The 27884-nt window shown below is 39.9% G+C and overlaps 1 protein-coding gene and 1 long non-coding RNA gene across 3 annotated transcripts; one reads left to right on the top strand and one right to left on the bottom strand.

The window, feature by feature from the left end:
- On the bottom strand, nt 1–27571 carry LOC138126508 (RE1-silencing transcription factor-like). 2 transcript variants are annotated; one of them, XM_069042261.1, is made up of 2 exons: nt 27448–27571; nt 1–1246 (listed from the first exon to the last, which is right to left on the bottom strand). In XM_069042261.1, the coding sequence occupies exons 1-2, from the start codon at nt 27476–27478 to the stop codon at nt 174–176; spliced, it is 1104 nt and encodes a 367-aa protein (XP_068898362.1). In that variant the 5' UTR covers nt 27479–27571; the 3' UTR covers nt 1–173. The 2 variants fall into 2 exon arrangements, with proteins under 2 accessions (XP_068898362.1, XP_068898363.1); XM_069042262.1 differs by lacking the exon at nt 27448–27571 and adding an exon at nt 4438–5087.
- LOC138126509 (uncharacterized) lies at nt 26833–27884 on the top strand. Its single transcript, XR_011157859.1, has 2 exons — nt 26833–27057; nt 27494–27884. It is a non-coding gene; the product is annotated as an uncharacterized lncRNA (long non-coding RNA).

Here is a 27884-nt window from a genome sequence, read left to right as displayed (position 1 = left end):
AACATTTTGAAAGTTTAATACAGTTAACCAATACCAAAAACATATGTAGTACAGTTGAAAAAAGTAAGACACAAGTAAACCACTGCATAACTTCAGCAATGGGATGTTTAAATAACATGTTGTTTTAAACCTCATTTTCTCATCACTTTATATTCACAGTTGAAACAGTGAAATCATTCTATTTTTTCGTCAGATTTACCTTGAACGTGTGACCATGTTGTGTTGTCTTGTGTTTTTTCGGACTGTGTATTGAGCGTTGAATGTTTAGTGATTTTATGAATTTTTAAGCCGTGTTTTCGCTTCGCCTTGAATCTGCATTTATCACAGCGGTACCACTGGACAAAATATGCTGACAGATGATGTTTCTCATGTTGCTTCAAGTTGTCGTTTCTTTTGGTTTTAAATTCGCATTTATCACAGCTATACCACTGGATGGCATCTGCTGGGAGATGATTTATCTTGTGTCGATTCAAGTGGTGTTTATATTTCGTTTTGTATTCGCATTTATCACAGCTATACCACTGGATAGCATCTACTTGATGGTGGGATTTCTCATGAAATTGCAGAGTCTTATATCTTGGAGATATAAACTGACATTCGTTACAATGAAACCAGTGTACAGCTTCGGAAGTGGCATGTTTACGGTTTACGTGTTCCCTTAGATGATTTTGGGTTGTTCCTTTGTACTTGCAACGGAAACAAGGAAATCTTTCCTTCTGGTGAAGTGAGTGATTTGCGGTCTGGTGTCTTTTCAAAACTGTTGCCTCTTTTGTCTTAAAGTAACAATAGTCACATTGGTACGACTTTTCATCACTACAAGATACTGTATGTACTGTCTCACATTCTTCTTCTGTATCAAAACATGCACTTTCCAAGTGTTTGATCCACAGTAAAACAGAATGTGTTTCAAACGAACACCTTTGACAAATGTAGCTTTTCACTACAGTGTCATTTTTTGGTTGATCTTGCACACAATCAGTGCCGTTTCTGTGATATTGCTTGAGATGTTGCTTGAAAATTACCACAAGATCGGCTTCAAAATTGCAGTCCTTGCAGTAGTACTTTTCCAAATTGTTGCTTTCGCAACTAAATGATTCGAGTGGCAACCGGTGAGATGCCGCGTGATTCACCATGTAAAAAAGTGATTTGGTCACGTAAGGACATCTATTGCAACTGTGAATCTTTCTGTACCCACATTTCGGGATGCTCTCGGTATATTCCAAATTTGGCATTTTGATAATATAATCTGAAAATTTCATTTCATGTCAACACAAAAAACTAATCAAAATAATTGCAAAATATACTAGCATTGTCTTATCTACTTGTAAATTTGATTAACAATACAGGGTGATTATGAAATAAGTTTGGAAAAAAAACCGACGTTCCTTATTTTTAATTTTTAAACCATTTAAAAACAATTGTTGCTACGATTTTAATAATAATAATTGTAAACAAGGTTTTAAGCTCTTCTTAATTTTAAACTAGGACTGTGCAAACGGCTATCAATTGTCCAAATATACTACGTGACAAAGACAGGTAAACACCCTTTTATTGATCTTGATCCTATTGTTGTCGTCCTACGACGTCCAGTGCCCCTAGCCCTGTGTTCACGGCCTTCTGGAGTCCATGCCTGAAAACATCTTAAAATGGTGCCTACAAATCTGCCAATTCTTCTGGAAATTTCTAAAATCCGCCCTCTTTCAAAGTCAAAGCTTTCCTCAGCTGACCAAGTGTACGCACTGGCGGCATTTCTCGCCTTACAAAAACTTTCCCAAAAGTTTTCTAAAATTTAAGTCAAAATTTCCTTACACTTGCAATAACCGAACCAGCAGCACAAAAGGCAGAATACTGCATAGATAGGGCTGCAAATTTCTTATTTGACCCAAAACACGCTCGCAAAAATTTATTGAATAAAACTATAAGTACCGGATGTTTACCTTTCTTTGTCACGTAGTATACATACTGTGAGATCAATAATTATTTAGTTCTAAGAAGGCTTTGAGATTTTTGATGTAAGTCTGAATCTCGACATTCAAATGCTCCGGAATTCATGGAAATAGTTTGGTTGCTTATATCGTGCGTTCATTTAAATTTATCCTCAAGTAGGCGTTGAAGACTCGATTGTGAACGCACTATACGGGTAACGCATCACGGATCAGCTGTTTAAATCTTACGCTTTTACACGAGTGGTGCGTTCTCAATCGACTCTCCAATGCCAACTTTGAGGATAAATTTAAATGAACGCACGATGACAGTTGTTTGACGGTTATTAGCTGTGTTAGCAAAGATACGAAAAATCTGACACTGTCAAAGTCATACTCGCCTCTTATCTAAGCAATTCTTGACCGTACGGTACATATTGGGTGTTCATTTAAATGTATCCTCAAAGTTAGCGTTGAGAGTCGATTGTGAACGCACTCTGCAGAGTAAAAACTCAAACAACGCAAAAAGTGAGATTAGATTTAAACAGCTGATCCGTGATCTGCAACCCGTGGTGCGTTCACAATCGACTCTTCAACGCCTACTTTGAGGATAAATTTAAATGAACACCTGATGCTCTAAATCTATAGTTGACTCAAGTTGCAAAAAAACACTTCTTTTACTTCCTAGGATCAGAAGTACCTACTTTTAATATTAGAGTTAAACATTTTTACTTACAACTATGTAATAGTTTAACACTTCCTTGATTTGAAGAAAACAACTACATACGTAAACACATACAGGGTTAGTTACGAGAGACTTTCGATGAAAATTTCGTTATATGCAACCGAAACTACAACTTCCAATGGTTTCTAGCTTCCATAAAAAGTAATACTTAAATCAACGATTGCTGGCCCTTATTGTCTGTCATGTCAGTTTTCACATTTATATTAATTTTTGCTCATAACCTCAATAAAGAGAAAGTGTCATGATTAATTTTATTCGCCAAGCTACTTGGATTGCTAACCTATTTCCAATTAAACAAAATATCAAGTTCTAGGGGTTTCTTGTATTTTGGGTTGCATATAGCCAAATTTTCATCGGAAGTCTCTCGTGAATAACCCTGTATGTAAACAAAACAAAAGCCAAAACTGTCTCTTTGGTTACACGAATATTTCAATAAAACGTTGCTTTAAAGTTTTACACGTATCTATGAGTTTCGTGCTTTTCATGATAATGGGACTTTTACTTTGTTGGAGAAAAAATACTATGTGTCATTCGGATTAAAAGTGACTTTTTTTTTTTGACTTGCAATTAACGCTACGATTCGCTATGCAAGCAAATTGCCTGTCAAAAAAAGTGCCACTTTTAATCCTAATAGCAAATATACTATTTTTCATTCATTCTTATAGAGAATTTTCTTCTAAATATCTGTACATACAAAGAAAAACCAAAAAATGCATCGTAATTTGCTTTTCTCAGGTACCTAAGTGATTGAGTGTTAATTGATGTGCGGATTCCCGCAATTCTGGAGAAGCAATTGGGAAAGGGAAAGCAATCGCCCTCGTCTTCGACTCCGCAATGTCAGCAATGCACTCAAAAAATGTTTCGGATAGAATCTATGCAGAGGGATATTCGGCAAGAAAATCGCATGAATCAGTGAACAAAAAAATTACCTATCTAAATTTTTTAAAAATACATACATATCAAGACTGTAGAATTTTAACTCCTCAACAAATTGAACTTTTATTTATAAAAATGTTATCATTCGAATAAAAATTTTGCTATTTTTGTTATACTGGAAATATTTTTCTTTCCACTTAGAGTTGTCAAATATTTTTCGGGAAATATTTTATGTATCCATGGCTATAACAATAAACGTAGTTTTCTCATTGGATAGTAGATTCATGAATGCGATTTTCAAAATTATTTCATTTGATGTGTCATTTACTCAAATCAGATAAAAAGTAAGCAAGATACAGCATCAACGGTTTTTCCTTAGTCACCCGATATAACCTTACTTAAAGTAAAAGTTTTGTTGTTTCATTTCATTTGACAATTATTATCGGTGCAGTTGAATCACGGACATTTCCAAGGCTGACTCGATTACAAATTCTCTTCTTAATCACACGATATTACAGTGGCAAGACACGACTTTCAGTTTGTTATTATAAGGTATTTTTTTGTTCGCCACTGTCAGAATTTGAGAATTTTTTCCTGTGTGAACGGATTTTGATAAATGTCACAACTTGTCAAAACGAAACGTCAAGCTAATTTTAAAGATTTTAAGCGATTTCGAGCCTTTAGGGGGCTCCTCGAACAAAAAAAAACGTTGTATTCAACTCATTCGTGTGTAAATTGGGCTTTTTTTTTGCACTAGTGGGTCTTTAAAACGAGAGTGAAACGAATCCACTCATGCAAAAAAAAAACTAATTAGGTTAAATAAATAACTATTATTTTTCTAAATCATGTGATAGGTACCTATTTTGTATACAAAGCAAGAACGTAGGTACTTACTATTAATTGGTCGCAGCAGAAAATTCACTTATTCTTTATTCGTAGTTCTGTTTAGTGATTTAACACTTGGGCGCGGCCAACAACCGACAGCCCAATCACAAAATGCCTGCCAACCGAAGACGAAGAAATAGAACTGTCATTAGGAAATCAGCACCCCTGGGGTGCGTTCGAGAACGTTGCTCTAAAGTGAAATAGCACTCAGACAAGTGTACCTATCGGTAATATCGGTACTATAGTGGGAGTGGGAGGTTGGTGTAACGGTGACGCTCGGTGCGATACTCCAAGAGATTTCGAAAGGTACTTTTTATGCATTGGTGTGACATACGAAGCGTTTCCGAATGACTTTTTGAGTGATTGTTACACAGGATGATGTTCTCGAACGCACCCCAAGAATATGACCGCGATCCACGATCAAGATGACCCCTAGGTGTGGGATTGCCAACCATTCGACTTAATAGCAACACGGCGCCTCTTTTAAATTTAACCTCCTTATTTAAATCAAAGATCTTAGTGCATAAAAGCAAAACAAAAACAATCAATAAACTCACTTCCAAATATTTTACTGATTTTTTTATACAAAGTGTACTCGTATACCCAGAGTCCTGTGGAATTTTCTCCTGTGCGAACGAACGGATTTTGATATATGTCACAACATGTCAAAACGAAACGTCAAGTTAATTTTAAAGATTTTAAACGATTTAGAGCCTTTAAGTGTCTCGTAGAACAAAAAAAAAACGTATTCAACTCGTTCTTGTGTAAATTGGATTTTTTTTTTTGGCACTCGTGGGCCAGTATAGGGCGCCTTCCTTCCTTTAATATAACTTCCTTGTTCACAACTGTAATGAACTTAACATAACCTCTGTTGTTCTATTTGGTACGACAATATGCAACAGAGCGGAAAAAATCAAATATCAAGACTAATTTGAGATGTAAATGGTGGACCTGCGGGGTGAACAAACTTCGAAATAAAAATACATAAGTCGGTGGAAGGATGCCTGTATTTAATTTGAAAAAAAAAAAACAGATTATACATAGAACACGTCTCTGCGAGTTTCCCTTATATTTCGTTGTTCGGCGACAAGTTGGAGATAGGTGCGAGAGGTGTTTAGGTTCCGCGCCCTCCTGCTCCTAGGCTTTGGAATGGTCTCCACCCCATCCGGCAAAGCATCCGCCGCCCGCGGGGATAGATGCATTGACGCTGTCGTCGTGACAGTGGTGGCAGGAAATCTATCCTGGTTCCACATGGGATCCATTGGTCGTCGCAGCTGACGGGCTCCATAGGCTCACTTCCCTCTGGGATGAACGCAACTGTCGGAAACGTAGAAGGTAGCATGGGGACTTTCCCTGTAACGGTAGGACGTAGCACTCTTGGTTCACGTCCTCCTGAAGTTCGAACGTCAAGTTCGGCGGTGGGATCGAAAATGGGTTAAACGGCGGCTGCTGGCTCATCGCAAATGTCGTCAGGTTTGATGTTGACGTTTGGGACGTTGTCACCGGGTCGTTCTGGGGGCAAGGTTCAGTCCGTGCTTTCGTTGGTGGAAAGATACGTGATTGCTGATCCAGGAATTAGACAGCCCGGTCGATGGTTCGCTCCCGTTCCGCTATGGCTACCCACGACGACTGGACAGCCGATGAAAAGAGCTTCATCAGGCTGGCCACCAGGAATCCCTCGGGGAATGGCAGCGTCAGGCCTCGTAGTTGGTTGACGCGTCGGATGAAGTACTCCGACATGGTCGTTCCACGTTCTGGATTGTACGTTTTCTCCTCGATTTGTTGGAAGACTTTCATCTGGATTTGCTCCGACCAATAACGGCGAAGAAAGTCCTGGCGGAAATCCTCGAACGTTTCCCACCTCGATTTCCGATACTCGGCCCATTCCCGCACTCCCGGAGCCAAACAGCCGATGACCGCACGCAGTTTTTCCGCTGTAGTGAACCGAACTTCAGTACAGAACATCTGAAATTCATCCAGGAAACGGATCGGGTTCTCCAACTCGGAATTAGTGAAGCGGGGGCGGCGCGAAACCGTTTCAGCCGATGGTGGTGATCGTACTAAATCCGCTGCCAAAGAAGCGGCGATTTGTTGCCAGTCCACGCCCGGATCGGAGGCGCCCTGGAAATCCTCACCCCTCACCCGTTGTAAGAGTCGCGGATGTTGTTGGGGTCGGCGCGATGTCGACAGCTATTGAGGTGGATGGTGCTGGCGAGGCTTCTTCGTTCTTACGACTCAACAAATAATCCAACAATTTCCTCATAAGTCGCTGGCTCTCGCAGAGTATGGAGATGGTATTCGCTTGCTGCCGCAAAACAGCGTCGCTGTCCTTCGCGGGTTCCACCCAAGGAGTAAAGAATAATAGGGAGGGGACATACGGCCGGCCGAGTGAAGCCGCCTTAATGCGCATGTCTGCTATTAGTACGCCCCAAGAAAGTAAATAAAATCAGTTGCGTTGTGATATTTAATGTGGTTTTCTAGTTTCTCATACTCCGAATACACTTGTGAGGCAAAAAAAAAAAATTATAGTGTTTTATTTTCCTGCAGTTTTATTGTTAATTTCCAACATCTCAAGTAGTGTTAACTAGGGCGTACCTCACGGGTTGCATAAAATTGCGCCCGTTTCCTTGTTCCTCAACGCTTCAATTTACCGCGCCCATAAGCTAGCTTATGTCCCCTCCCTATTATTCTATACTCCTTGGTTCCACCGGAGTGCTTGTCGAACTGACACGCCATTTCGACGTCGCTACCAGAGGTCGATGTGTGGGTGGGTTCACCACCGCACGGCATCGAACCCTTTTGTTCTTCCATGGTAAAAAATAAATGAGGCCCGCACAAATTGCATTGTGGTCACGGCACCAAATTCTATAATAACTGAAACTGACTAATCTTCCGCCAAAATTTAAACCCGCGAAATTAAATAAATTGGCCAGGTCGTGATCGTCATAGAAACAGTAAAATCCTACGTTGTGTGTTTTTTTATACATGGTTATTCTAAATGATTATAGTCGAAGCAAGCCATGCCCATGTTATGAAATTTTTGCCGCCTCACTGTGAACTGTCAGTTTTTGTCACTGTCATTGTCATTTTTTAGGTGAAAAGTGCAATGATGAGAATTGTATTTATTTATTTTTAAATTAAGGATTGAATCTAACTATACTAAGTTGTTTAACTCCTCTTTGTGAACGGTGTATATTCACTTATTGACATTATTTTGAAAATTTTTATATGGAGCGGCAACCATAAATTTTACATTCAGTTTTTACGCCAACTTGGACTACAATCATTTAGAATAACCCTGTACAATATGGCGGAAGATTAACGCGAGATGCAGATGGTGGACAAACTTCGAAATAAAAATACATAAGTCAGTGGGAGGACGTAGTTAATTTGTAAATACTCTAGTTTCAATTTGGTTGTAGGTCGTAAAATTTTATTGGATATTATGAGCGATTAACGGGCACAATTGTTGGGTTTGAAAAGGTTGGGATGCGGCGCGTGCCGTTTGCCGTACAATGCAAATATACCAAATGTACATTTCAACCCTGCTTAAAATATTACCTGCTAGTGGTAAACTAGGATTTATAAGCCCCGCAAGATCTTTAACTTAAAGTACCATAAAATTTTACGACCTACAACCAAATTGAAACTACAATACTGGGTTTATCCCTGCTTGGTTAAAGACTAACTTTTAACATGCCTTTTATGTGGTAAATACGACAAAAAGTTGTTTAGAATCAACATCTAGGCCCCTAGACAAAATTTCAAAATCATCGGCCAACTATGATTTTTCTTTTTTTTCCATTTACTCTAAGGTTTTAATTTAATTTTATTCAATTATAACTTATTAGTGTTAAGCCAGTAACTTGTAGTAATAATCTAAGTGTGATTTTTTTTACTCATAATACGAGAAGTGTTAAAAATAAATTACTTTGATTTGTGAAATACAGATTAAAAAAATGGAAGACATCGCAGGAAATTCGGCAACACGTTATGTATCATGCGTTCAAATGAAATCCTCGGCTGAATAGACGTTGGCAAAAGTAAACCGTTTAGAACAGTTCAAAGTTTGAATTTACCGCCGTTTGACACGAATGACATTTGTTTATGTTTAATCGTCACATAATTGAACATGTTTGTTTTCAGCAAGTGATATTATTGCTTCGAGAATAGGAATCGTTACTTATTCTGTTTTTTTATCTAAAACATTACAAGAAAAAAAAAGAAAGATTTTTTGTTTATAAATTTTAGGTTAACGGTCAACATGCTCCAATTAATTTAATTTACACTTTAAAAAAGTACAACAATTGACGGTGTCCAACGCTTTCCCAGCCCAGGATTTCATTTGAACGCGCGATACATTTTTGATAGATCCACATGTCAGGCACTTTAGTAACGGAAATCAAACAGTGTGTCCAACGTTAAAAAATGAAATCATAGCCTCCCCTTATGCCAAAACGACGTGAATGCTAGGTGTCTACACAAACAATTAACTAAATCACTCATCTAATTCAACCAAAAGATTAGATTTTTTGAAATGACAGAAAACTGATGCCCGAAATTTCGTGTCCCTAACTGTACTCCGACAAGGACGGAAACAGGGTGGTGTGAATAATCTGGTGTTTGTGTTGTTTTCATTTTTTTCGTCAGCCCTTTGAAGAGTTGGGTAGAGTGGTAGACATGCGCGGTCTGTGGCAATTCTTGTCACTACTTTATTCTTTGCTAGTGGAACGGAAAATCCACTGTCGGGGCCATGGAAATTGCGGTCGACAAATGGAACGCACCGTAGTTTCAGTTGCACCAATCTAAATGTATAAAATGATTTGGCGCCAACAGGGTTGGACTGGCAATACAACAATAGATTGCCAATACGCCAATTCATTGCTTTTTTTTGTGTCTACGAGTACATCTGTACGGTTGGCTTCAAAAAAAACGGGAACTGTCAGAAAAAGTTCTGTCAAATTTTATTAAATTTTTATAGTTTCAAACGGTCTTTTAGAATTTAGGTTAAAAAACTACACTTATGTGTCAGAAATGTCAGTTATGCAAATACAAATACTACTGCCAAACAGACACAAATTGACATAAATAATTGACAAATGAAATTTTCAATTCACATTAGGTCAAATTTCATTTCCCGTTTTTTTTGAAGCCAACTGTATATTGTTCCAACAATTCTCTAAAACTTAAATTATTATTAAATCTGTTCCCACGAACAATAATAGATATTTAATTACCTATTGTCGTTGTTTTAAATAGGCTATAACTGTAAAGCGGGAAATACAGACTGATTGAGATAAATTTCCGACCATGACAAAAGTTAAATGCAGCCAGTAATACGTTACTCATTCATAACTTGATTCAAAAACACGAACAGTTTTAAAGTTTTGTATGGTTTGGACATACTGTCGCGAGCAAAAAATTCTGGTCGTCAATGTCATTTCAAAATTTGGTCAGATTGTCATAAATGAAAAAAACTTCTCTGTCTGATTACGCCCATGTCAACAATGTGTCAAAAAATTAATTAATCAGTGTCAATTAATGTCATACAACATGATGATAGGTTATGAATTATGATAGGTATTTACAACCGTTTTACAATGAAGCATTTTCCATTGCGTCAGGGCGTGATTTTAACGCCGTTTTTTTTTGCTCGCGACAGTACCTCACAAAACTCTCAATTATAAACATAAAAATGGCAGTAACCGACAATGTTATTTTAATTAGAAACTGATTCACCAAATAATCATATCGACTCTTTTGTCATCGGAATACTTTTTAATTAACAAAAAATATTTCATAATTATACAAAAAGGAATTGTCAAGTGAGTGTCAGTAATGCCAAGAGTGTCCACCAACACTGCATTCTACCCAGCAAATCAACCGGCAACGTTGTGTACTTAGATTTGATTAGTCTAGCATCCTAGTAATATCAAAATTGCCATTAGTACACTTAGTGTACACACTTGTTTCTGTGTCTGTCAAAAAACGTACAATCTGTCGCTGTATGGCTTAGCTACATCAAGTTATAACTGAATAATGTATTACTGGCTGTATTTAAAATTCGTTAGGGTCGGAAAGTTATGTAAATATACAGATATATCAAGTTACAATATTGGACGATCCTTTAGTAGATGATAAACCAATAAAAGATTTAGTAAAACATTCCTTTATACATGAATTAAAAAAATAGTATATTATGATACAAGTTTATAAGGAAGCCTTTAAAGCACGCGCAACGACTTTAAGAGCACGACGCGTAGCGGAGTGCTTTTAACGTCGCAAGTGCTTCCTCCGGAGCAGTTTGGATTCCGGTCCGAACGCTTCACCATCAATCTGAAGGAGTGCACTTTCGCTGTTTTTCTCGACATAGAGAGGGTCTTCGATAAGGTGTGACACGACGGGTTGGTTCAAAAATTCATAAATATACCAGTCAATTCCAAATTCATCCAGCTCATTGACTCTTTTCTCTCGAATCGTACATATAGCGTCAAAATCCAAAATATCAAATCCCTACCAATTCCTCTTCAAGCAGGAGTCCCTTAGTGCTCCCTTTTTTTCCCCTTCTTTACATTGTATACTGTACATATTTTCCCGTTACAGATGACCCCCGGACGAAGACCAGACTGTTCGCCTACGGCAACGGTGTTTGGACAAGCCGGAAGAACTCTGGTGGCCAGCATGCCACCTTTGGTATTTTGCTCTTCATATCGATTTTTGCTGGCTCGAGAACGCTTGCGCGAGAGTACGTTCTAGAACATTCGATTTTATCTGATTGATCTTCTCACTCGATCCGTTTTTCAGTCGCCATTTTGTCAACCGCTGACTCGAGTATCAAAAGTTGTTTACTTGGCAGCAGGTAACTGGGAAACTAGATCGAATAGTGCGTTAGTTCGTTTCCGTGTTGAAGATTATCGCACTCCGTTTGGGGAGGATTTTGATTCGGTTCAAATAGGTCCGTGATGTTCAGGAGGAACGCAATCCGTCTTCCACAGACACTCCCCTTGCCTAAGGGTAGGTGAGGCAATTAAAAGCCCCGATCTACACATGATGCTCTTTAGGAAACCTTCCAAGGTCAGAGTACCTAGAGTTCCACGTGCCCCACGTCCTTCAATTGAGCTCCACGTGCTTCTATCGAGCTCAACGTGCCTTCTACGTCTACATGGTTCATCCGAGTTTTCCGTGGCCCCTACTCTTCGTCTCTTCAGACGATCAACTGGCAAAAGACAAGCTCCACAGTAGCCCCCTTGTGTGAAACAACAAACAACCACCAGCGTGCTACCGGAGACCAACAAGTGACTCATTTTCTTCATTCTCGATATCGTTCATTGACCATTGTTTATTGTTTATTATTCTACCATATCATTTATTACTTTCCATTTGCAATATTAAGCCTAGCGCCTCATTAGGTTTACTTAGCAATCGCTAATACTTAACATCTTTGCATAATAACCGGCGGCGGCGGCCAGATCGCTAGAACCATTTGATTCGCTATTTTCTTTTCGTATTTCTCAAATTCATTCAGTCATAAATAATCTAATTTTTATTATTGATACACGACCCGTCAGCTCTGTCATTCATCTTTGTTCTCCTGAATAAAGCCTAGGTCTTGACGTTTACATTGTGCGTGTTTTTGAGTAGTGTTACCTTTTCTCAAAAAAAGAATTTTTAAGATCTTTCCTAGCCAGGTACGCAGGTTGCTTGCGAGACCTACTGCCAAAGAACCCTCTATTGCGCCGCAAGTGGCCCCCTAAGATCGAGCTAGCCAAGTATTGTGCCCTACGACCAGTTTGAACCGTGTCAAGCAGGATCCTCTAGGATCACCTGGACGACACCACCATCTGGACAAACGCCTGGAGAGTCAAACCGACCCCCATAAGTCTCATTTCTTCGTAATGACCTACCCTGGATCAATCACTTCCAGATCTCGATTCCAAACCACCCATCTCCAACTGAACAAACTCGCCATTCGAAGACTCCAAAATATTCGCTACCTCGGCGCCACCTTCTCCAAGAATTACACCCTCAACCAAGACCACAAAGAAACCTTTTAAAAAATCCTGTAACCGAGACAACCTCCTGTACAGAATTCGGGGTGCATCTGCGAGTACGACCCGAAAACCCTATACCATACCTACAAGTTGCCACCGGAACGGACGCTTTTTGGGCTTGATGGTGTTTGCAACGGACTTACGAGGGCAGAGTAGGGCGTTTTTCTTTGTTTCATTGTACCCAATTCACCGGAACAAACGAACGATTCGAAAGTATTATATTAATTTTTTTGAACTGAACAAAAATAAGAACTTATTTACAAAATGAAAATTATTTTTTTTATTTAATGACAGTGAGTCTCATATATTTTTCCGATCGGTGTCTAGCGTCCCACTTCCTGGCAACAATCGCCCCGACCCGCAAGGACGCTAGACCCCTAATGTTGCAAAAAAAAAACGAAAACAGAAGAAAGAATTTAAAGAAGAGACGTGAACATTATCTGTTGTGCGTCGCGGCGATTAGGGAAACTTAGATTCCCTAATTTCGCAGTCCCGTACTACTTCACAACCCAGCTTGGTTACAGTCTCTGTCTGTCCGTAATTGTTGGTCGCCACTGTAGGATATTATTTTCACCCTCTCCCAGGAGGGTGGTGAATCTTAATCTTGAGGTGCAGCACGAAGTCAGTCGACGTGGTGTTTCGCCCTGGCCTCCCTCACCTATTTTGATGACGTAGACGTGTGATTGCCCGATCCGCCGTATCACCTGATAGGGTCCACCTAAAGTTGAACGGCCGAAGGGGAGTTGCTGCCGGGAATCGGAGCATTACCAAGTTCCTTGGTTGGAAGTCACGACGCCAGCGTCTTCATTTCGAGGGCGTCGGTGGATGTAGCGCTCCTGGTGCCGTAAAGCTTTTACTATTTGCTCGGAGGCCAGCGCCAGTAGTTCGTCGTCTCCGGGGGCATCCCATGCTCCGGGATAGACGAGGTCTCGCCCATAGAGCAACTGGCTAGGAGACATGCCCGTCGCGGTGTTAGGACGTCGACGTACGCTGAACAGGACCGTGGAGAGCTCGCAGTCATACGTGTCCTTTCCTTGTCCAGTTAGGTGGAAGAGGAGCGCCTTCTTGAGTTCCTGGTTACGGCGTTCTGTTTTCCCGGGGCGTATATGGGGCCGTCGTCCACGTTCGTGTTTGCCAATGTCGACAGGTCCTCGTCCAACGCCGGGACGTGAATTGGGAGCCGTTGTCGGTGTTTATGACCCCAGGGTAACCCCGCCTGGTGAAGACCTCCTCTTTGAGAAAGCGCACAATTTCGGACGTCGTGCTCGTGGGTATGGCGAACCCTTCCACCCACCTGGAGAATAAGCCGGTGACTACAAGAATGAACCTATTCCCGGTGGGGGTTCGCGGGTATGGCCTCATCAAGTGGCAGGCTATCACTTCGAATGGTCTCTTCGGGTGTCGCGCCTTCTGGGGCGCGACTTGTTTGGGGCCCCACGCTTGTACTGTGCGCAGAGGAGACAGCGACGCATGTACCTCCGGACGCTTTCTTGCAGCTTCAATCACCGGAAATGCTGGGCGATTGACCTCTCCGTCTCCTCAGCTCTGGGGTGGCAGGCGAACGCCGCGTCATGTTACGAGAACAATACTCGTCGGTGCACGTAGGGAAACACGAATTACTTCCTCTCGGGTCCGTAGAAAAGCTCGCCGTCCTCCTCGGGTACCCGTTATGAAACCTCTGCACCCACGGCTCTGCAGGTCTGGCGGGCTCCCTTAGCGCATCGACTACCCTCACGGTGAATTCGCCGTCCTTCTTTTGGGATCGCTTGACTTCCTCCGCGACGGCGTGGCTCTCCATGGCGGTAGGGCCCCTGGAGAGCACGTCAGGTAGCTGATATTCCGTCTCCGATCAGTGTTCAATGATAAACTGGTAGGATTGCATCTCCAGTGCCCGTCTCAACAGCTTGGCTCGCTCGTTCTTGGTGGTCTTGTTATCCGTCCGGAAAAGGAACGGCTTGTCGTCGATATAGTGCATAAGACGGTGGCCATGCCGGTGCCGCTGGCGTCGGTTTATAAAACGTACGGGAATTCGGCCGGTGGAGCATCAGCACTTGAACGAGGACCTCTTTCACGCTTCTGAAGGCTTCCTCCTACGTTGGTCCTCATCTCTATGGCTTCTTCGCGGACAGCACATCGGTCAGTTGGGTGTGCGATGTCGCCGAACCGGGGAACGTAGCCGCGCAACCAGTTGCACAGATCCAAGTAGGACCGTACGGAATGGCGGTCTTTTGGTGTTGGGGCTCCCTCTGGATCTGTCTCAGATGTAGCTGCCGGGGCTGGTTTCCTTGAGTGGAAACGACGGGCCTCAAATAGACGATTTCTCGCTCGCCGAGGTGACATTTTTTAAAAAGTCATGGAAATAAAAAAATACGTAAAGATCATTTTGAACGTCTGATACAGTTAACCAATACAGAGCTAAATTCTTGTTGTAAAATTTCACAAAAATACATTACAGTTGAAACAATTAATCGACAAAACGTAAGACACATAACATACATACATAACATACATAACTTCAGTAATAGTATTTATGTTTAAATAACCTCAGATTTATGTTGAACGTCTGACCATGTTGTGTTGTCTTGTGTTTTTGTCGGACTGTTTAATGTTTTTATGAATTTGTAAGCCACTGTACCACTGGACAAATTATGCTGACAAATGACGTTTCTCATGTTGCCTTTTCATTTCGTCTTATATTCGCACCTATCACAGCTATAGGTACCATTTGGCAGCATCTGTTGACAGATAACTTCTCTTATGTTGTTTTAAGTTGTCGTTTATTTTTGTTTTAAATTCGCATTCATCACAGTTATACCATAGGATGGGATCTGCTGAGAGATGAGTTAACTTATGTCGATTTAAGTGGTTTTTATATTTCTTTTTGTATTAGCATTTATCACAGCTATACCACTGGACAGCATCTGCTGGGTGATGGAATTTCTCATGACTTAGTAAGTTCCTATAAGTTTTACATATAAACTGACATTCGTTACAATGAAACCAGTGTAATATTTCGGGAGTGGCATGTTTATAGTTTACGCGTTTCCTTAGACCATTTTGGGTTTTTCCTTTGAACTTGGAATGAAAACAACGAAATATTTCCTTCTGGTGAGATGGGTGCCTTGCAGTCTGGTGTATTTTCAAAACTGTTGCTTTTTTTGTCCTAAAGTAACAAGACTCACATCGATACGACTTTTCATCAGTATAAGATTCTGTATGTACCTACTATCTCACATTCTTCTTCTGTATCAAAACATGAACTTTCCAAGTAAAACACACACAGTAAAACAGAATGTGTTTGAAACGAGCACATTTGACAAATGTAGCTTTTCACTACAGTGTCATTTTTTGCACACAATGAGTGCCGTTTCTGTGATATTGCTTGAGATGTGGCTTGAAAATTACCACAAGATCGGCTTCAAAATTGCAGTCCTTGCAGTAGTACTTTTCCAAATCGTTGCTTTCGCAATTAAATTATTCGAGAGGCAACAGGTGAGATTTGGCGTGATTTACATGTAAAAAAGTGATTTGGTCACGTAATGTAGAACATTGCAAAGAAAGAAAAAAAAGAAAGATTTTTTGGCTCTAAATTTTAGGTTTTATTAGTCGGGCCTTCAGAGTCACATTAAAGCTCTATAGGATAACGTTAGGATGGTGTTGACTATGGCTTATGAAAAGTGAAAATAAAAATACGAATTGCAGGAAAGTTAAAAAAAAAAACGCTTGCGTGTAATAACTCCTGAACTAACAGAAGACATTAATAAAAAGGTCTGGCATCCTAATAATATCAAAATTACCATTAGTAGGTAGGTATACACTTTAGTGTAAATTTGTTTTCACCGACTTAATTCAACAGCTTTTTGGTTCAGATAAAAAATAAGCAAGATACAGCATCAAAGGTTTTTCGTTAGTCAGCCCACCCGGTATAACCTCACTTAAAAGTTTTGTTGTTTCATTTCATTTGGCAATTATCGGTGCAGTGTACAGTTGAATCACGGACATTTCCAAGGCTGAGTCGATTACAAATTCTCACACATGTTACAGTAGCACAGACACGACTTTCGGTTATTACAAAGGGGTTTATTTAGAACATGTGTTCAATTGAAAAGTTCATCAAATTGGCTTTGATTTTTGTCGCTATCTTTGTCTAACCAACTTAATTTACGATGTTGTTGTCACTTAAAAAATACAGTCATAGCCAACTTGATGAACAATTCAATTGAACACTCGTTATTTCAGTTTTTTAAATCCTGTGATATTTTGTATACAAAGCAAGTAGGTACTCCTATGTACGTACTTACCATTAATTCTCTCAGAACAGTCGCAGCAGAGAATTCCTTATTCTGTGTTCGTAGTTCTGTTTAGTAATTTAACACGTGGGCGCGACCGACAACCGACAGCCCCATCACAGACGACCCCTATGTGTGGGCACGGTGTGGGATTGCCAACCTTCCGACTTAATGGCAACATGGCGCCTCTTTTAAATTTAACCTCCTTATTATACCGAGCGATCATTTAAAAAATAAATCGAGTTTGCTTTGGAGCCTATGCTATAGCATGGGTTGCCATAGGTAACACGCCGACTCGATTTATTTTTTAATTGATCGCACCGTATTTATTCAAAGACCTTAGTGCATAAAAGCAAAACAAAAACAATCAATACACTCACTTTAAAATGTTTTACTGATTTTTTATATCGAGGGATCAAATTAATTTGTAATCGAGTCATCCATGGATTTGAATCCGTATGTCTTTTGCGTTTGATATGTCGTCTATGTCGACTTGTCGAGATCTTACCTGTGTTTATTGGAGCGTCGAGTTCAAGTAACAACATACGATTTCGGACTCGTGGATAGCTCGATTGCAAATTAATTTCATCGCTCTTTATAAAGTGCCTATAAAAGAACGTACAGTCGCGAGCAATAAATTTTGGTCGTCAAGGTTATTCTTTGACGCAATTGAAAATGCTCAATTGTAAAACAGTCGTAAATGTCATAACCTATCATCATGTTGTATGACATTAATTGTCATTTTTTTCTCAATTTTTTGACACTTTATTGACGTGGGCATAATCAGACACGGAAATTTTTTAAAGTTGTGACAATCTAACAAAATTTTGAAATGACCTTGACGACCAAAATTTATTGCTGGCGACAGTACATGAAATTTTCAAGACTATTTTACCTATTTCGGTTTGTTTTATTGACATTATTCATTATTGACAGCTGGCATACATTTCAAATTTAAACGTCTTGGTTTTTGTAATCTTTTATCAATAAAATGGTTTTCTCGTTGGAACATGACATAAAAGTTACCAAAAGTCACTAGAATTTATTGCCAACTCAAACAGTAATTGTTACTCATACAGTATTAAATACCGGGTGATCAAGAAGGACTGTTTAAGTTGGAAATATAATTAACAATATTTTTTTATTCGGCTGTTTACAACACTGCAACCGGATATGTTTTGTGGGTTTATTTGACAGATATCTGACGTAGCATTAATAACAGGTTATGAGAGTAAAAATTAACGGCAAAAAGAAATCGAAGTCAGAATTCGGAATAATAATCTAAAAATTAACTAACTCTTCTCTCGAACGATTCACCAGCATGTTTATTTTTATTTGAAATGTCAAATTTGACTTGTCACTGATACGGCTGTCAGTGTGAAGCCGTCAACAACCGGAAGTTACTCCAGTTGTACCATTTAAAAATAAAATTCAGCATTACCTACTTGAACAGTCCTTCTTGATCACCCCGTAAATGTTATGATAGATTTACACCAGCGAAAAAAATGTGTCACATTTTATTTTGTCCACAACTGTAGCTGACTTAGCAAGAGGACTAGAATAAGAAGACCAAGCTTCGAATAGATCTTGATGAAAGCCAAAATTCAAAGATTTTGATTATCAAACCAAACCCCAGAAATTAAATAAATTGGCCATGTCGTGATAGTCATAGAAACGGTAAAACCCTACTTTTTTTTTTTTTATACAACGTGGCGAAAGACTAATTCGAGATGCAAATGGTGGACCTGCGGGATGGACAAACTTCGAAATAAAAATACATAAGTCGGCAAGAGGACGCCTGTATTTCATTCCCGTTTTCATCTACAGTGGCGAATGATTTGGAAGCAAATCACTTAATAAATAGAACAATTTAGCGGTGTGACTCGCATGATATAGACAAAGAAATACAAACGATACAGTTTTGTAACCATCACTATGAGAGGGTCGTTTAAAAGAGTTCCCCTTAGTTGAGGTGGAACAAAATATACAACAAATAAATAGTAATAACGGTCGCCAACAACGTAAACCTGAAATTAAAGAACAAAGCGGCACCGTGAAACTAGTGCGGTTAGATTAACAACAGCCACTGTAAATGAGATGAGTAAAACCTCCAAAAATCATCCACAAACGATGGCACACCATAATCTTTTAGAATCGCCAAATTTGTACAACATTGTGACTTGAGAGTGAACAGAACAATAATACTTCGAAGTTACAATAATTGACGGCCAACCGAATACTACCTGTATTCACCTGTTTGTTTCAAGGATGCCCGGTAATTTGATCGGTAATTGCGTAGAAGCTGGGGTATGGAAAATCGCGGATCACTGCCGTTCGAGATGGGACTCCCCCGCAGCAGAACGTAATCACCTATATGGAAGGCGTCTCCGTGGGTTTTCCCCCACTTTTTTCGTTGTTCGGCGGCGTGTAGGAGATGGGTGCGAGAGGTGTTTTGGTTCCGTGCCCTCCTGCTCCCAGGCCATCTTTTGTTATCGATCCCATCCGGAGAAGCATCCGCCGCCCGCGGTAATAGAGGTAACGATATTGCCGTTGTGACAGTGATGGAAGGAAACCTAACGTGGTTCCACATAGGATCAATTGGTTGTCGCAGCTGACGGGTTCCATAGGCTCACCTCCCTCTGGGATGAACGCAGCTGTCGGAAACGTAGAAGGGAGCATGGGGACTTTCGCTGTAACGGTAGGGCGGAAGCACTCCTGGTTCACGTCCTCCTGAAGTTCCAACGTCAAGTTCGGCGGTGGGATCGAGAATGGGTTAAACGGCGGCTCCTGGCTCATCGCAAATATCGTTGGCGTCTGGGACGTTGTCACCGGGTCGTTCCGGGGGCGAGGTTTAGTCCGTGATTGCCTCGGTGGAAAGACATGTGATTGCTGACACAGGAATTCGACAGCCCGGTCGATGGTTCGCTCCCGTTCCGATGTGGCTAGCCACGACGACTGGACAGCCGCTGGAAAGAGCTTCATCAAGCTGGCCACCAAGAATCCTTCGGGGAATGGCAGCGTCAGGCCTCGTAGTTGGTTGACGCGTAGGATGAAGTAGTCCGACATGGTCATTCCATATTTTGGATCGTACGTTTTCTCCCCTTTTTGTTGGAAGACCTTCATCTGGACTTCCTCTGACCAATGATAGCGAAGAAAGTCCTGGCGGAAATCCTCGAACGTTTCCCAGCTCGGTTTCCGATATTCGGCCCATTCCCGTGCTTCCCGAGTCAAACAGCAGATGACCGCAAGCAGTTTTTCCGCTGGAGTGAACCGAACTCCAGCGTAGAACCCCTGAAATTCATCAAGGAAACGGAGCGGGTTCTCCCTCACGGAATTAATAAAGCGGGGGGGCGCGAAACCGTTCCAGCCGATGGTGGTGATCGTACTAGATTCGCTGTCAAAGAAGCGGTGATTTGTTGGGAGTCCGCGCTAGGATCGAAAGCGACCTGGAAATTCTCACCCGTCGTAAGAGTCGCGGATGTTGTTGGGGTCGGCGCGATGTCGGCCGCCATTGAGGTGGATGGTGTTGCCACAGTGAAAAGATGGGCAGCCGAATTTAAAGGTAGTCTACCAACTTGTTTGATGATGTCGGCCAATAATTGCGACCATCTCCGATAACATTGAAAAACTTCACCAAATGGTATCGACGACCGTCGAATCAAGGTTTGAAAGATACCAGAAGCTTTGGGCTATCAAAGGAACGTGTTTGTCATATACTGAGTGAAGAGTTACGCATGCAAAAGCTATCCGCACGTTGGGTGCTGCGCTTGCTCACTTGAGACCAAAAACGATTTCGAATGAACATTTCCAAGGCTCTTTTGGAGCGTTTTAAGCTAAACGAGTCGGATTTTTTGCGACGATTCAGTACTGTCGACGAAACTTGGATTCATCACTATACTCCGGAAACGAAACAACAGTCAAAACAGTGGACTGCGAAGGGTGAAACTGCTCTGAAAAAGGCGAAGACGGTTTCATCGACTATCTTGAAAAAGGTAAATCAATAAAGGGGGGTTTATTACGCATCATTACTTGACAAGTTGAAAGCAGAAATTGTTACAAAAAGACCGCATTTGAAGAAAAAGAAAGTTTTGTTGCACCAAGACAACGCCCCTGTTCACACCTCGGCAGTCGCTATGGTTAAAATTCATGAATTACAGTTCGAATTGATTTACCACCCACCATATTCACCAGATCTGAGCCCGAGGGACTTTTTGCTACTTCCTAAGCTCAAAGTTTGGCTCGGAGGACAGAAATTTTCATCAAACGAGGAGGTTATCACATCCGTAGGCGTCTATTTTGCAGCGAAAGATTCCAACTACTATTTGGAAGGGTTAAACAGGCTAGATCATCGCGAGAAAAAAATGCATGGACTTAAAAGGGACAGTGTTGAAAAATAAAAATAAATCTGATGAAAAAAATACTTGGTTCTATGTTAGGTTCACAACATTTCAGACTGCCCTCGTAGCTGTAGTATTTTAAGGTATGATTAATTAACTGGGCATTTTACTATTACTTTTATCAAAAACACCAACTACAGTCTTAAGTTGTGCTTTCAAAAAATGTAGCTAAATGTTGGTTGTAGCATACTCAAAGGCGTCTTTGATAAGTTTGCATCAGCCAAGACCATCCAAAATGCGTTTAGAAAAAGTAGATTGTATCCGTTTGACAAAAACAATGTGGATTATTTTAAATGTACGAGTATCTCCAACAGACCAATACATTCTGCTACAGAAACTAAAACTGCCAAAAACAAATTTCTACTTAAAGTGCTGGAGACAGTAGACAGAAAAATTGACAAAACATATTTTGAGCAATTTCTGCACACATAGGTATACAGATCAATCAAACTGGCAGGGATGTAATGAATCTGTTAACTTGTATAACATTTGGGCTTCCATAAAAGATGATTGCACCTCGTTACCAGTTGAAACAAGAGCCCCAGTAACAGCTGAAGACGAAATTGAATTTGCAGAAAGGGTAGTTCCTGGTTCACCAGTTTCATCTACAACTAGAAGCTGGATTCATGTTTCACCAAATAATCTTGGACCTAACAGAACCCCAAAACGGCATACATCTGAAAACGTTAATCTTTACACTTATGAAATAAAGAAAAATAAGGTTTTAAAGTACGAACTCCATTTAAAAAGTTTTTACCATTTCCCAAAACTCCTGAAAAAACACCAAAAAAAAGGACCATTTTCCCTGCAGTTGTCTTTAGCGGAAAATATCGAAATTTTTATGAAACAGAGAAGCAAAAGAAGTTAACCCCAAAATTGAAAAAGAAATGGACCCTTCTCCTATAGTTTACAGTTCTTCGGATTCTGAAATCGATATTCCGTATGTAGATGAAGATAATGGCATTAGCGACATAGAAGCGGAACTTGATTTGAAGATAGGAAAATATGCAATTGTAAAATACCAGGGAAATTAGTACCCTTGTAAAGAAAGTTTACCTATACCTATTGTAAAAGCTGCAAACATAAATAGTACCTACATTCACATAGAAATAGGTACTGTTACGATTTAAATTTCGCGGCAAATCGTAAATGCTAGAAGGTTCGCGAACGTTCCAGAACGGGCTCTCGGACCCCGACTTCCGGTGCCGGCCGCGACAAATTCGCGAGAGGAGGGGAAAAGATATAAAAGGTGGAACGGACGCCATTTTAGAGGTTCTCGACTGGTTTTCGGTAGAGGTTTACGACCGAATCCGTGTGTGTGTGTTTGTGCTCAAAGGGGGAGATTAGGGGGTGTTTTCTCAGTGCAACAGGTGCTGGCGAACCCGTGGAGGAAGACCGAAGCGGCTGGGAAATCGTTCAAGAGGAGCTCCAACCGTACGTTGCGGCGGATTTAGGCTTCCTTCACGAGGGTCATCGACCCTACGCGTCAGCGGATCATTTTCGCCACCCTGTTGGGCCGGCGTCATCCCCCAGGATCCCACCAGAGAGTAGGACCTCACACCGGACAGTCCTTAGCCGAGGAAGGCAAGGCAAGGTCCTTCGGCGTCTTTCTTTTTCTGTCCGCCATTTTGGCCATTTCTTTTACATAGTTCGCGCTATCAGACCTGAAGTGACCTCGCCAGAAACGACGCGCCAGCTGGCTCTCGGAAAGTTTTTATTTCATTTCATTATCTTTTTTTTTACACCGGGGCTAACTCTTACTTACTTTCGTGCATTCCTAGGAAGGGTCGCGGGGAGGAAGGACCCCGAGGACTTTCCGAGGATACGGACGGCGTGACAGACCAGCGGCGGAAGAGGGACTCAGAGGACCTTCCTCCAGCTCACTCTTCCCGGGACTCTCCCATTTGATTTCAAGCCTCCGACCCGGTGTAAGGGATGTTTCATTTGTAACTTCATTTAATTTCATAAATTTTTAGTATGGCCTGGTAGAACCGGCACTTTTTGTGAATTTAGCTAGTCGTTTAAGCGCCTTCTGCGTTTCAATTTTGGATTACTTCTTGACCCATCACCTTTTTCATTTCATTTGGAACCTTTTCAATTGTTAAATTTTACCGTAAGAGTCAATGCTTTAACTTTGTATTCAGTGTATCATTTTGAGTTTAAGTTCTATTATCTCCTTTTATTAAACTACAGTGTATCGCCCGCAGTGGCATCTAGGTTGGTGTTATTTTATTTAATGTGTCACACTGTATATCTAACAGTCGAGGATTAAACTTAGTAATTAATATCTGTGTTTCTATCTAACACCTGGTATACCACCGTATTCGTATTCTTCTACAGTCTTGCTCTCGAGACGTTAGTGTGTGTGTGCCGGACTTGGAGACAATCAGTCGCAAAAAAGCGTTATTTAAATTTTCCCCGGAGTAGTTGGGAAATTTAATTTTTCACCAGTGCAGGTAGAGAAATTAATAACGTACATACTATCGCGGTCAAAAATAACTGGTACAGTGTGTTAAACTGTCTGTACCAGTTATTTTTGACCGCGATGGTATATGTATACATGCTTAGGTAAACACCCACTTTTATTGCAGCGATAGTATTGAAGGAGCCGAGGTAAAACCCATGGTTAATGAAGATATAGCCATGGTAATTCAGGACCCAATTGTTAAAAATAACAGAAGTCACTACACGGTCCCAGACATGTTAGACTCTGAATAAATAAACAATATTGTGAAATGTGTCCATTACTACTCCCTGATGTGTCCATTACCCAAGCTGCTATGTCATGTCCATTACTGCAATATTTGACTTTTTTTTTTAAATGTTGAGCTTTAAAATAGCTATTTATGCACCAAGGGCGTTACAACGATGATTACGCCCGGAGAACGATGAATCCAGCTCGAGGGCTTTAGCCCGAGAGATGGATATCGTTCGATGGGCGTAATCATTCGGTGACGCCGTGGTGCATACAAGATTTTATTTTTCACTATACGTGTTCTTAAAAAAAAAATGGCATCTTTGCAATTTTGAATTGATGAGGGCGTTATTAATTCATTACGCCCGCTTATTCTTATTACGCCCTGTATTATTCCCCGGTTGTTATGGATATGTTTACGTATTTCGTGTCCTAGGAGTTATCATGCAATTATATTATACTAAAGTAATCATCGTTGTAACGCCCTTGGTGCATAAATAGCTAATAAAACATGGTCAAAATTTCAACAAACAGTCAGTTAGTACATTACATAACTGCTTCATTAGACACTTTGAATTTCTTTATATCTCAGTTTCTTTTTACAACAATTCCAGTTATTATTTTCTCTTGGGTGTCCATTACTGGCGCAACTATCCTATTTCAGAAATAACTCTTATGCGACTAACCCTGTATAAAGTGCGTCTATCGATATTTTGAAACGACTTTTTAAACACTAGTTAACATTTTGGGTCATTTATGATGGTCTCATTACTAGGGGATTATTTACCTACCCTGTAACAAAAACACTCGATGGTACCTGCGGATTATTGAGGATCGGTTACTCACCACTTTTACGACAATCTTTGTTAGCGGGCAATAAACCACCGAAGGAATCAAAAGGTCGTTTTAAAATATCGATAGACACACTTTACAGCCCACCGCTACATATACAATTGGATCGCAAGTCCTGAGGATTATTTAGACTCCCACAAACTTACCCATAGCTGTCATCTTCTTTTGTGTTGCATATTTACGAAACACACCTTTTCGCACCATTACAATATTCCAATGAAAATAATTCAATTCATTATTGTAATTATCTATTATTACATATATGAAAATTTGAATAAGCGTACAATTCAATTTTCGAATATAGGTATGTACAGTTGCGGCCGTTGAAAACTCAGACACTTTGACAACGCCAAACTTTTAGCTTTGTAAATGGTATTGAAAGTGACGTTTCTCAAAATGTCACTCAAACATTATCGACGTTAATTTCTCTCGCAATGGCTCTTATACTCACACCGTCCCTCAGTGAAACACATTTTTGCAAATCAAATAATTGCGGCATTTCAAAAGTTACGCGCGATTCTGACCTAATATGTCAAATACTGACACTGACTTTATAATCCTTGATGAAAATCCTGTTTACGCTAATCAAATTTCGGAATTTATACAGAGTGTTTAAATCTTTCCTGTCTGAGATTTCAACGGCCGCAACTGTACGAGTATATTGAAATACATAACTGTTCGAATACAAAAATCCAAAAAAATCCCAACCTTAATAATTAAAACAGCTAAACTTCCAATTTTATCAATTTTGAGGTTATGAAAGTGACAAATTTCTTCATAAATAAAAAAACGAGGTTTTGATTTTATTCGTGAGTCTTATATTCCTTACTTCCATAATTTGTAATGTATTCCGAAGACGTCGAATTCTTTGCCAGCTACGGTTCAAAAAAAATTTGTTAAGTGAATGGCAAAGGCACTTATTATACCTATTTTTCTAAAAGAATATTTCTATATTATACATATTTTTATAAATAGTCTCATCATAACCTAGTTGGAATTTTTATTTAGAGAGCATAATTTTTTTTTGTAGGTAAGTAATCACTAATCACATTCAATATTCAACTGGATCTTTTTTTTAACTTTGAATTTCCTTTTATTTTATACTCAAAATCATTTTCTTCAAAATGATCGCTGCATAGAGTAGGTAGGTAAAGGGTGTTTTTTAAAATCTGGCGTCGAAGTAGGCGTTGGAGAGTCGATTGAGATCGCACCACTTGTGTAAAAGAAAAAAAGAGTAAGATTTGAACAGCTGATCCGTGCTCCGTAACCTGTATACTGCGTTCACACAATCAACAGTTTAAAGCCTACTTTGACGCCAAATTTAAAAAACGCCCTTTACAACTTTTTGATGGAATAAAATTCTCCCTGCGAGTAGCTATTATTCACTTTTTCCTTAAATTCGAATCTGTTGGAAATCTGGAAATGCGGTCACAATTTGAGATAATTTTTATTCTTAGTTATAACAATCATTTTTTTGATTTTGTGCACACCTATTAATCGTTATTAATCTTGTACACTTTGCTTACCTGTGAAAAGAAATGTTTGAATTTTTTGAGGCACGATTATAAGCTGCACAAGACTGCACCATTAAAAAAAAAACAGTTTTTATAAATAACACAAATAACACGAAATAAAATTATGGAGAATCATAACAACGTCGAGTGAAACCGTAACAGCCCTTTCACAATGGCGTTAACGTTACGTCGATGTTAAAACGTTAGTGTTAACGTTAGATCTAATTACATGTATTTCAGTACTTTTTATAAATTATTTCCGTTGGCTAATGTTAGAATGTAACGTTAAGAATCCAGAAGATTTCTAGAATTAACGTTAACGCTAACAATATCATGCAACATTAATTTTCATCATAACGTCATTGTGAACGGTCCACAATGAAATGCATGTTAATTTGAATTTCTAGATCTAACGTTAACATTAACGTTTTAACATCGACGTAACGTTAACGCCATTGTGTATGGGCCTTAACATTACCTAAATCCAGAGATAACGTAAGATCCTAAATTAGCGCGTAAGAGAAGTTGCCTAACTTACGATGCCAACAAGCGTAGTTCGCAACATTGCAACTCTCGTTCACATTCCGTAGGTTGTTATTTCTATGGTCAACCGGTCTAACTTAACCTTACTTTCAAAGTTTTGTTGTTTCATTTCATTTGACAATTATCGGTGCAGTTGAATCACGGCCATTTCCAACGCTGACTCGATTACAAGTTCTCTTGATCAAACGGTGTTACAATGGCACAGAGACGACTTTCGGTTATTAGGCATAACGTGCTCTATTTATATTTTATTTTTCTAAATTATGTGATAATTTGTATACAAAGCAAGTAAGGGTAATCTTGTAGTTTACGTCGCCCAAACTGTGCACCGCTTCGCGCACCGTGTGCTAAATGTGTACAGCCTTGCCAGACTTATTTATTTGTATCGAATACGAGAAAATTCACAATTAAGATCACGTGACGGTGATTTAATTATACAATTATACTCTGTGCAGGAGCCTCGCTACCACCCATTGTTTCGAAACAAAGTTAAAAAAAAGCACACTAAACCAGGGAAACAGATCAATTAACAAACGTATTGCAGTCAGACAAATCCAACTAAAAGACGCGCTCAATTCTAATTAACATCTGGCAACAATGCAGAGTCTATGGGGCTGCGCGTATGAGATGCGCAGTTTGGGCGACGTAAACTACAAGATTACCCAAGTAAGTACTTACCACTAATGCTAACAGAACAGGAAAGGAGCATTTAAATCTTTCACAGTCGCAGACTCGCAGTGCATTCAATGTTCGTGGTTCTGTTTAGTTATTTATCACGTGGGCGCAACCGCGGCAGAGAGGCAGAGACAGACCGACAGACGCATCACAAAACGCGAGAACCAGCTGGAGTCAGTGTTGCCAACTCTTTGAGTCGCTAGTCGACTACAAGTTGTTAAAAAGTCCGCCATGGTATAAACTTCTCTGGTATTCGCTATTTAATATTTATGTAATAAGTTGCAAAATAAATGTCATTTTCGCATTAGACGTGAGTGGAGCAACACATCGAATGCGAAAAAGACATGTTTTTGCAACGAATTACATACAAGATTTTTTTTAATTCCGTAAAGTACTGGGCAAACGACAAGAAAAAGAAATAAATATTTTAATTTTTGTAA

This window comes from Tenebrio molitor, chromosome 3 (genome assembly GCF_963966145.1).
Source record: "Tenebrio molitor chromosome 3, icTenMoli1.1, whole genome shotgun sequence".
Classification (NCBI taxonomy): domain Eukaryota; kingdom Metazoa; phylum Arthropoda; class Insecta; order Coleoptera; family Tenebrionidae; genus Tenebrio; species Tenebrio molitor.
The sequence above is the reverse complement of the archived record's forward strand: the minus strand, read 5'-3'. Positions and strand labels throughout refer to the sequence as shown.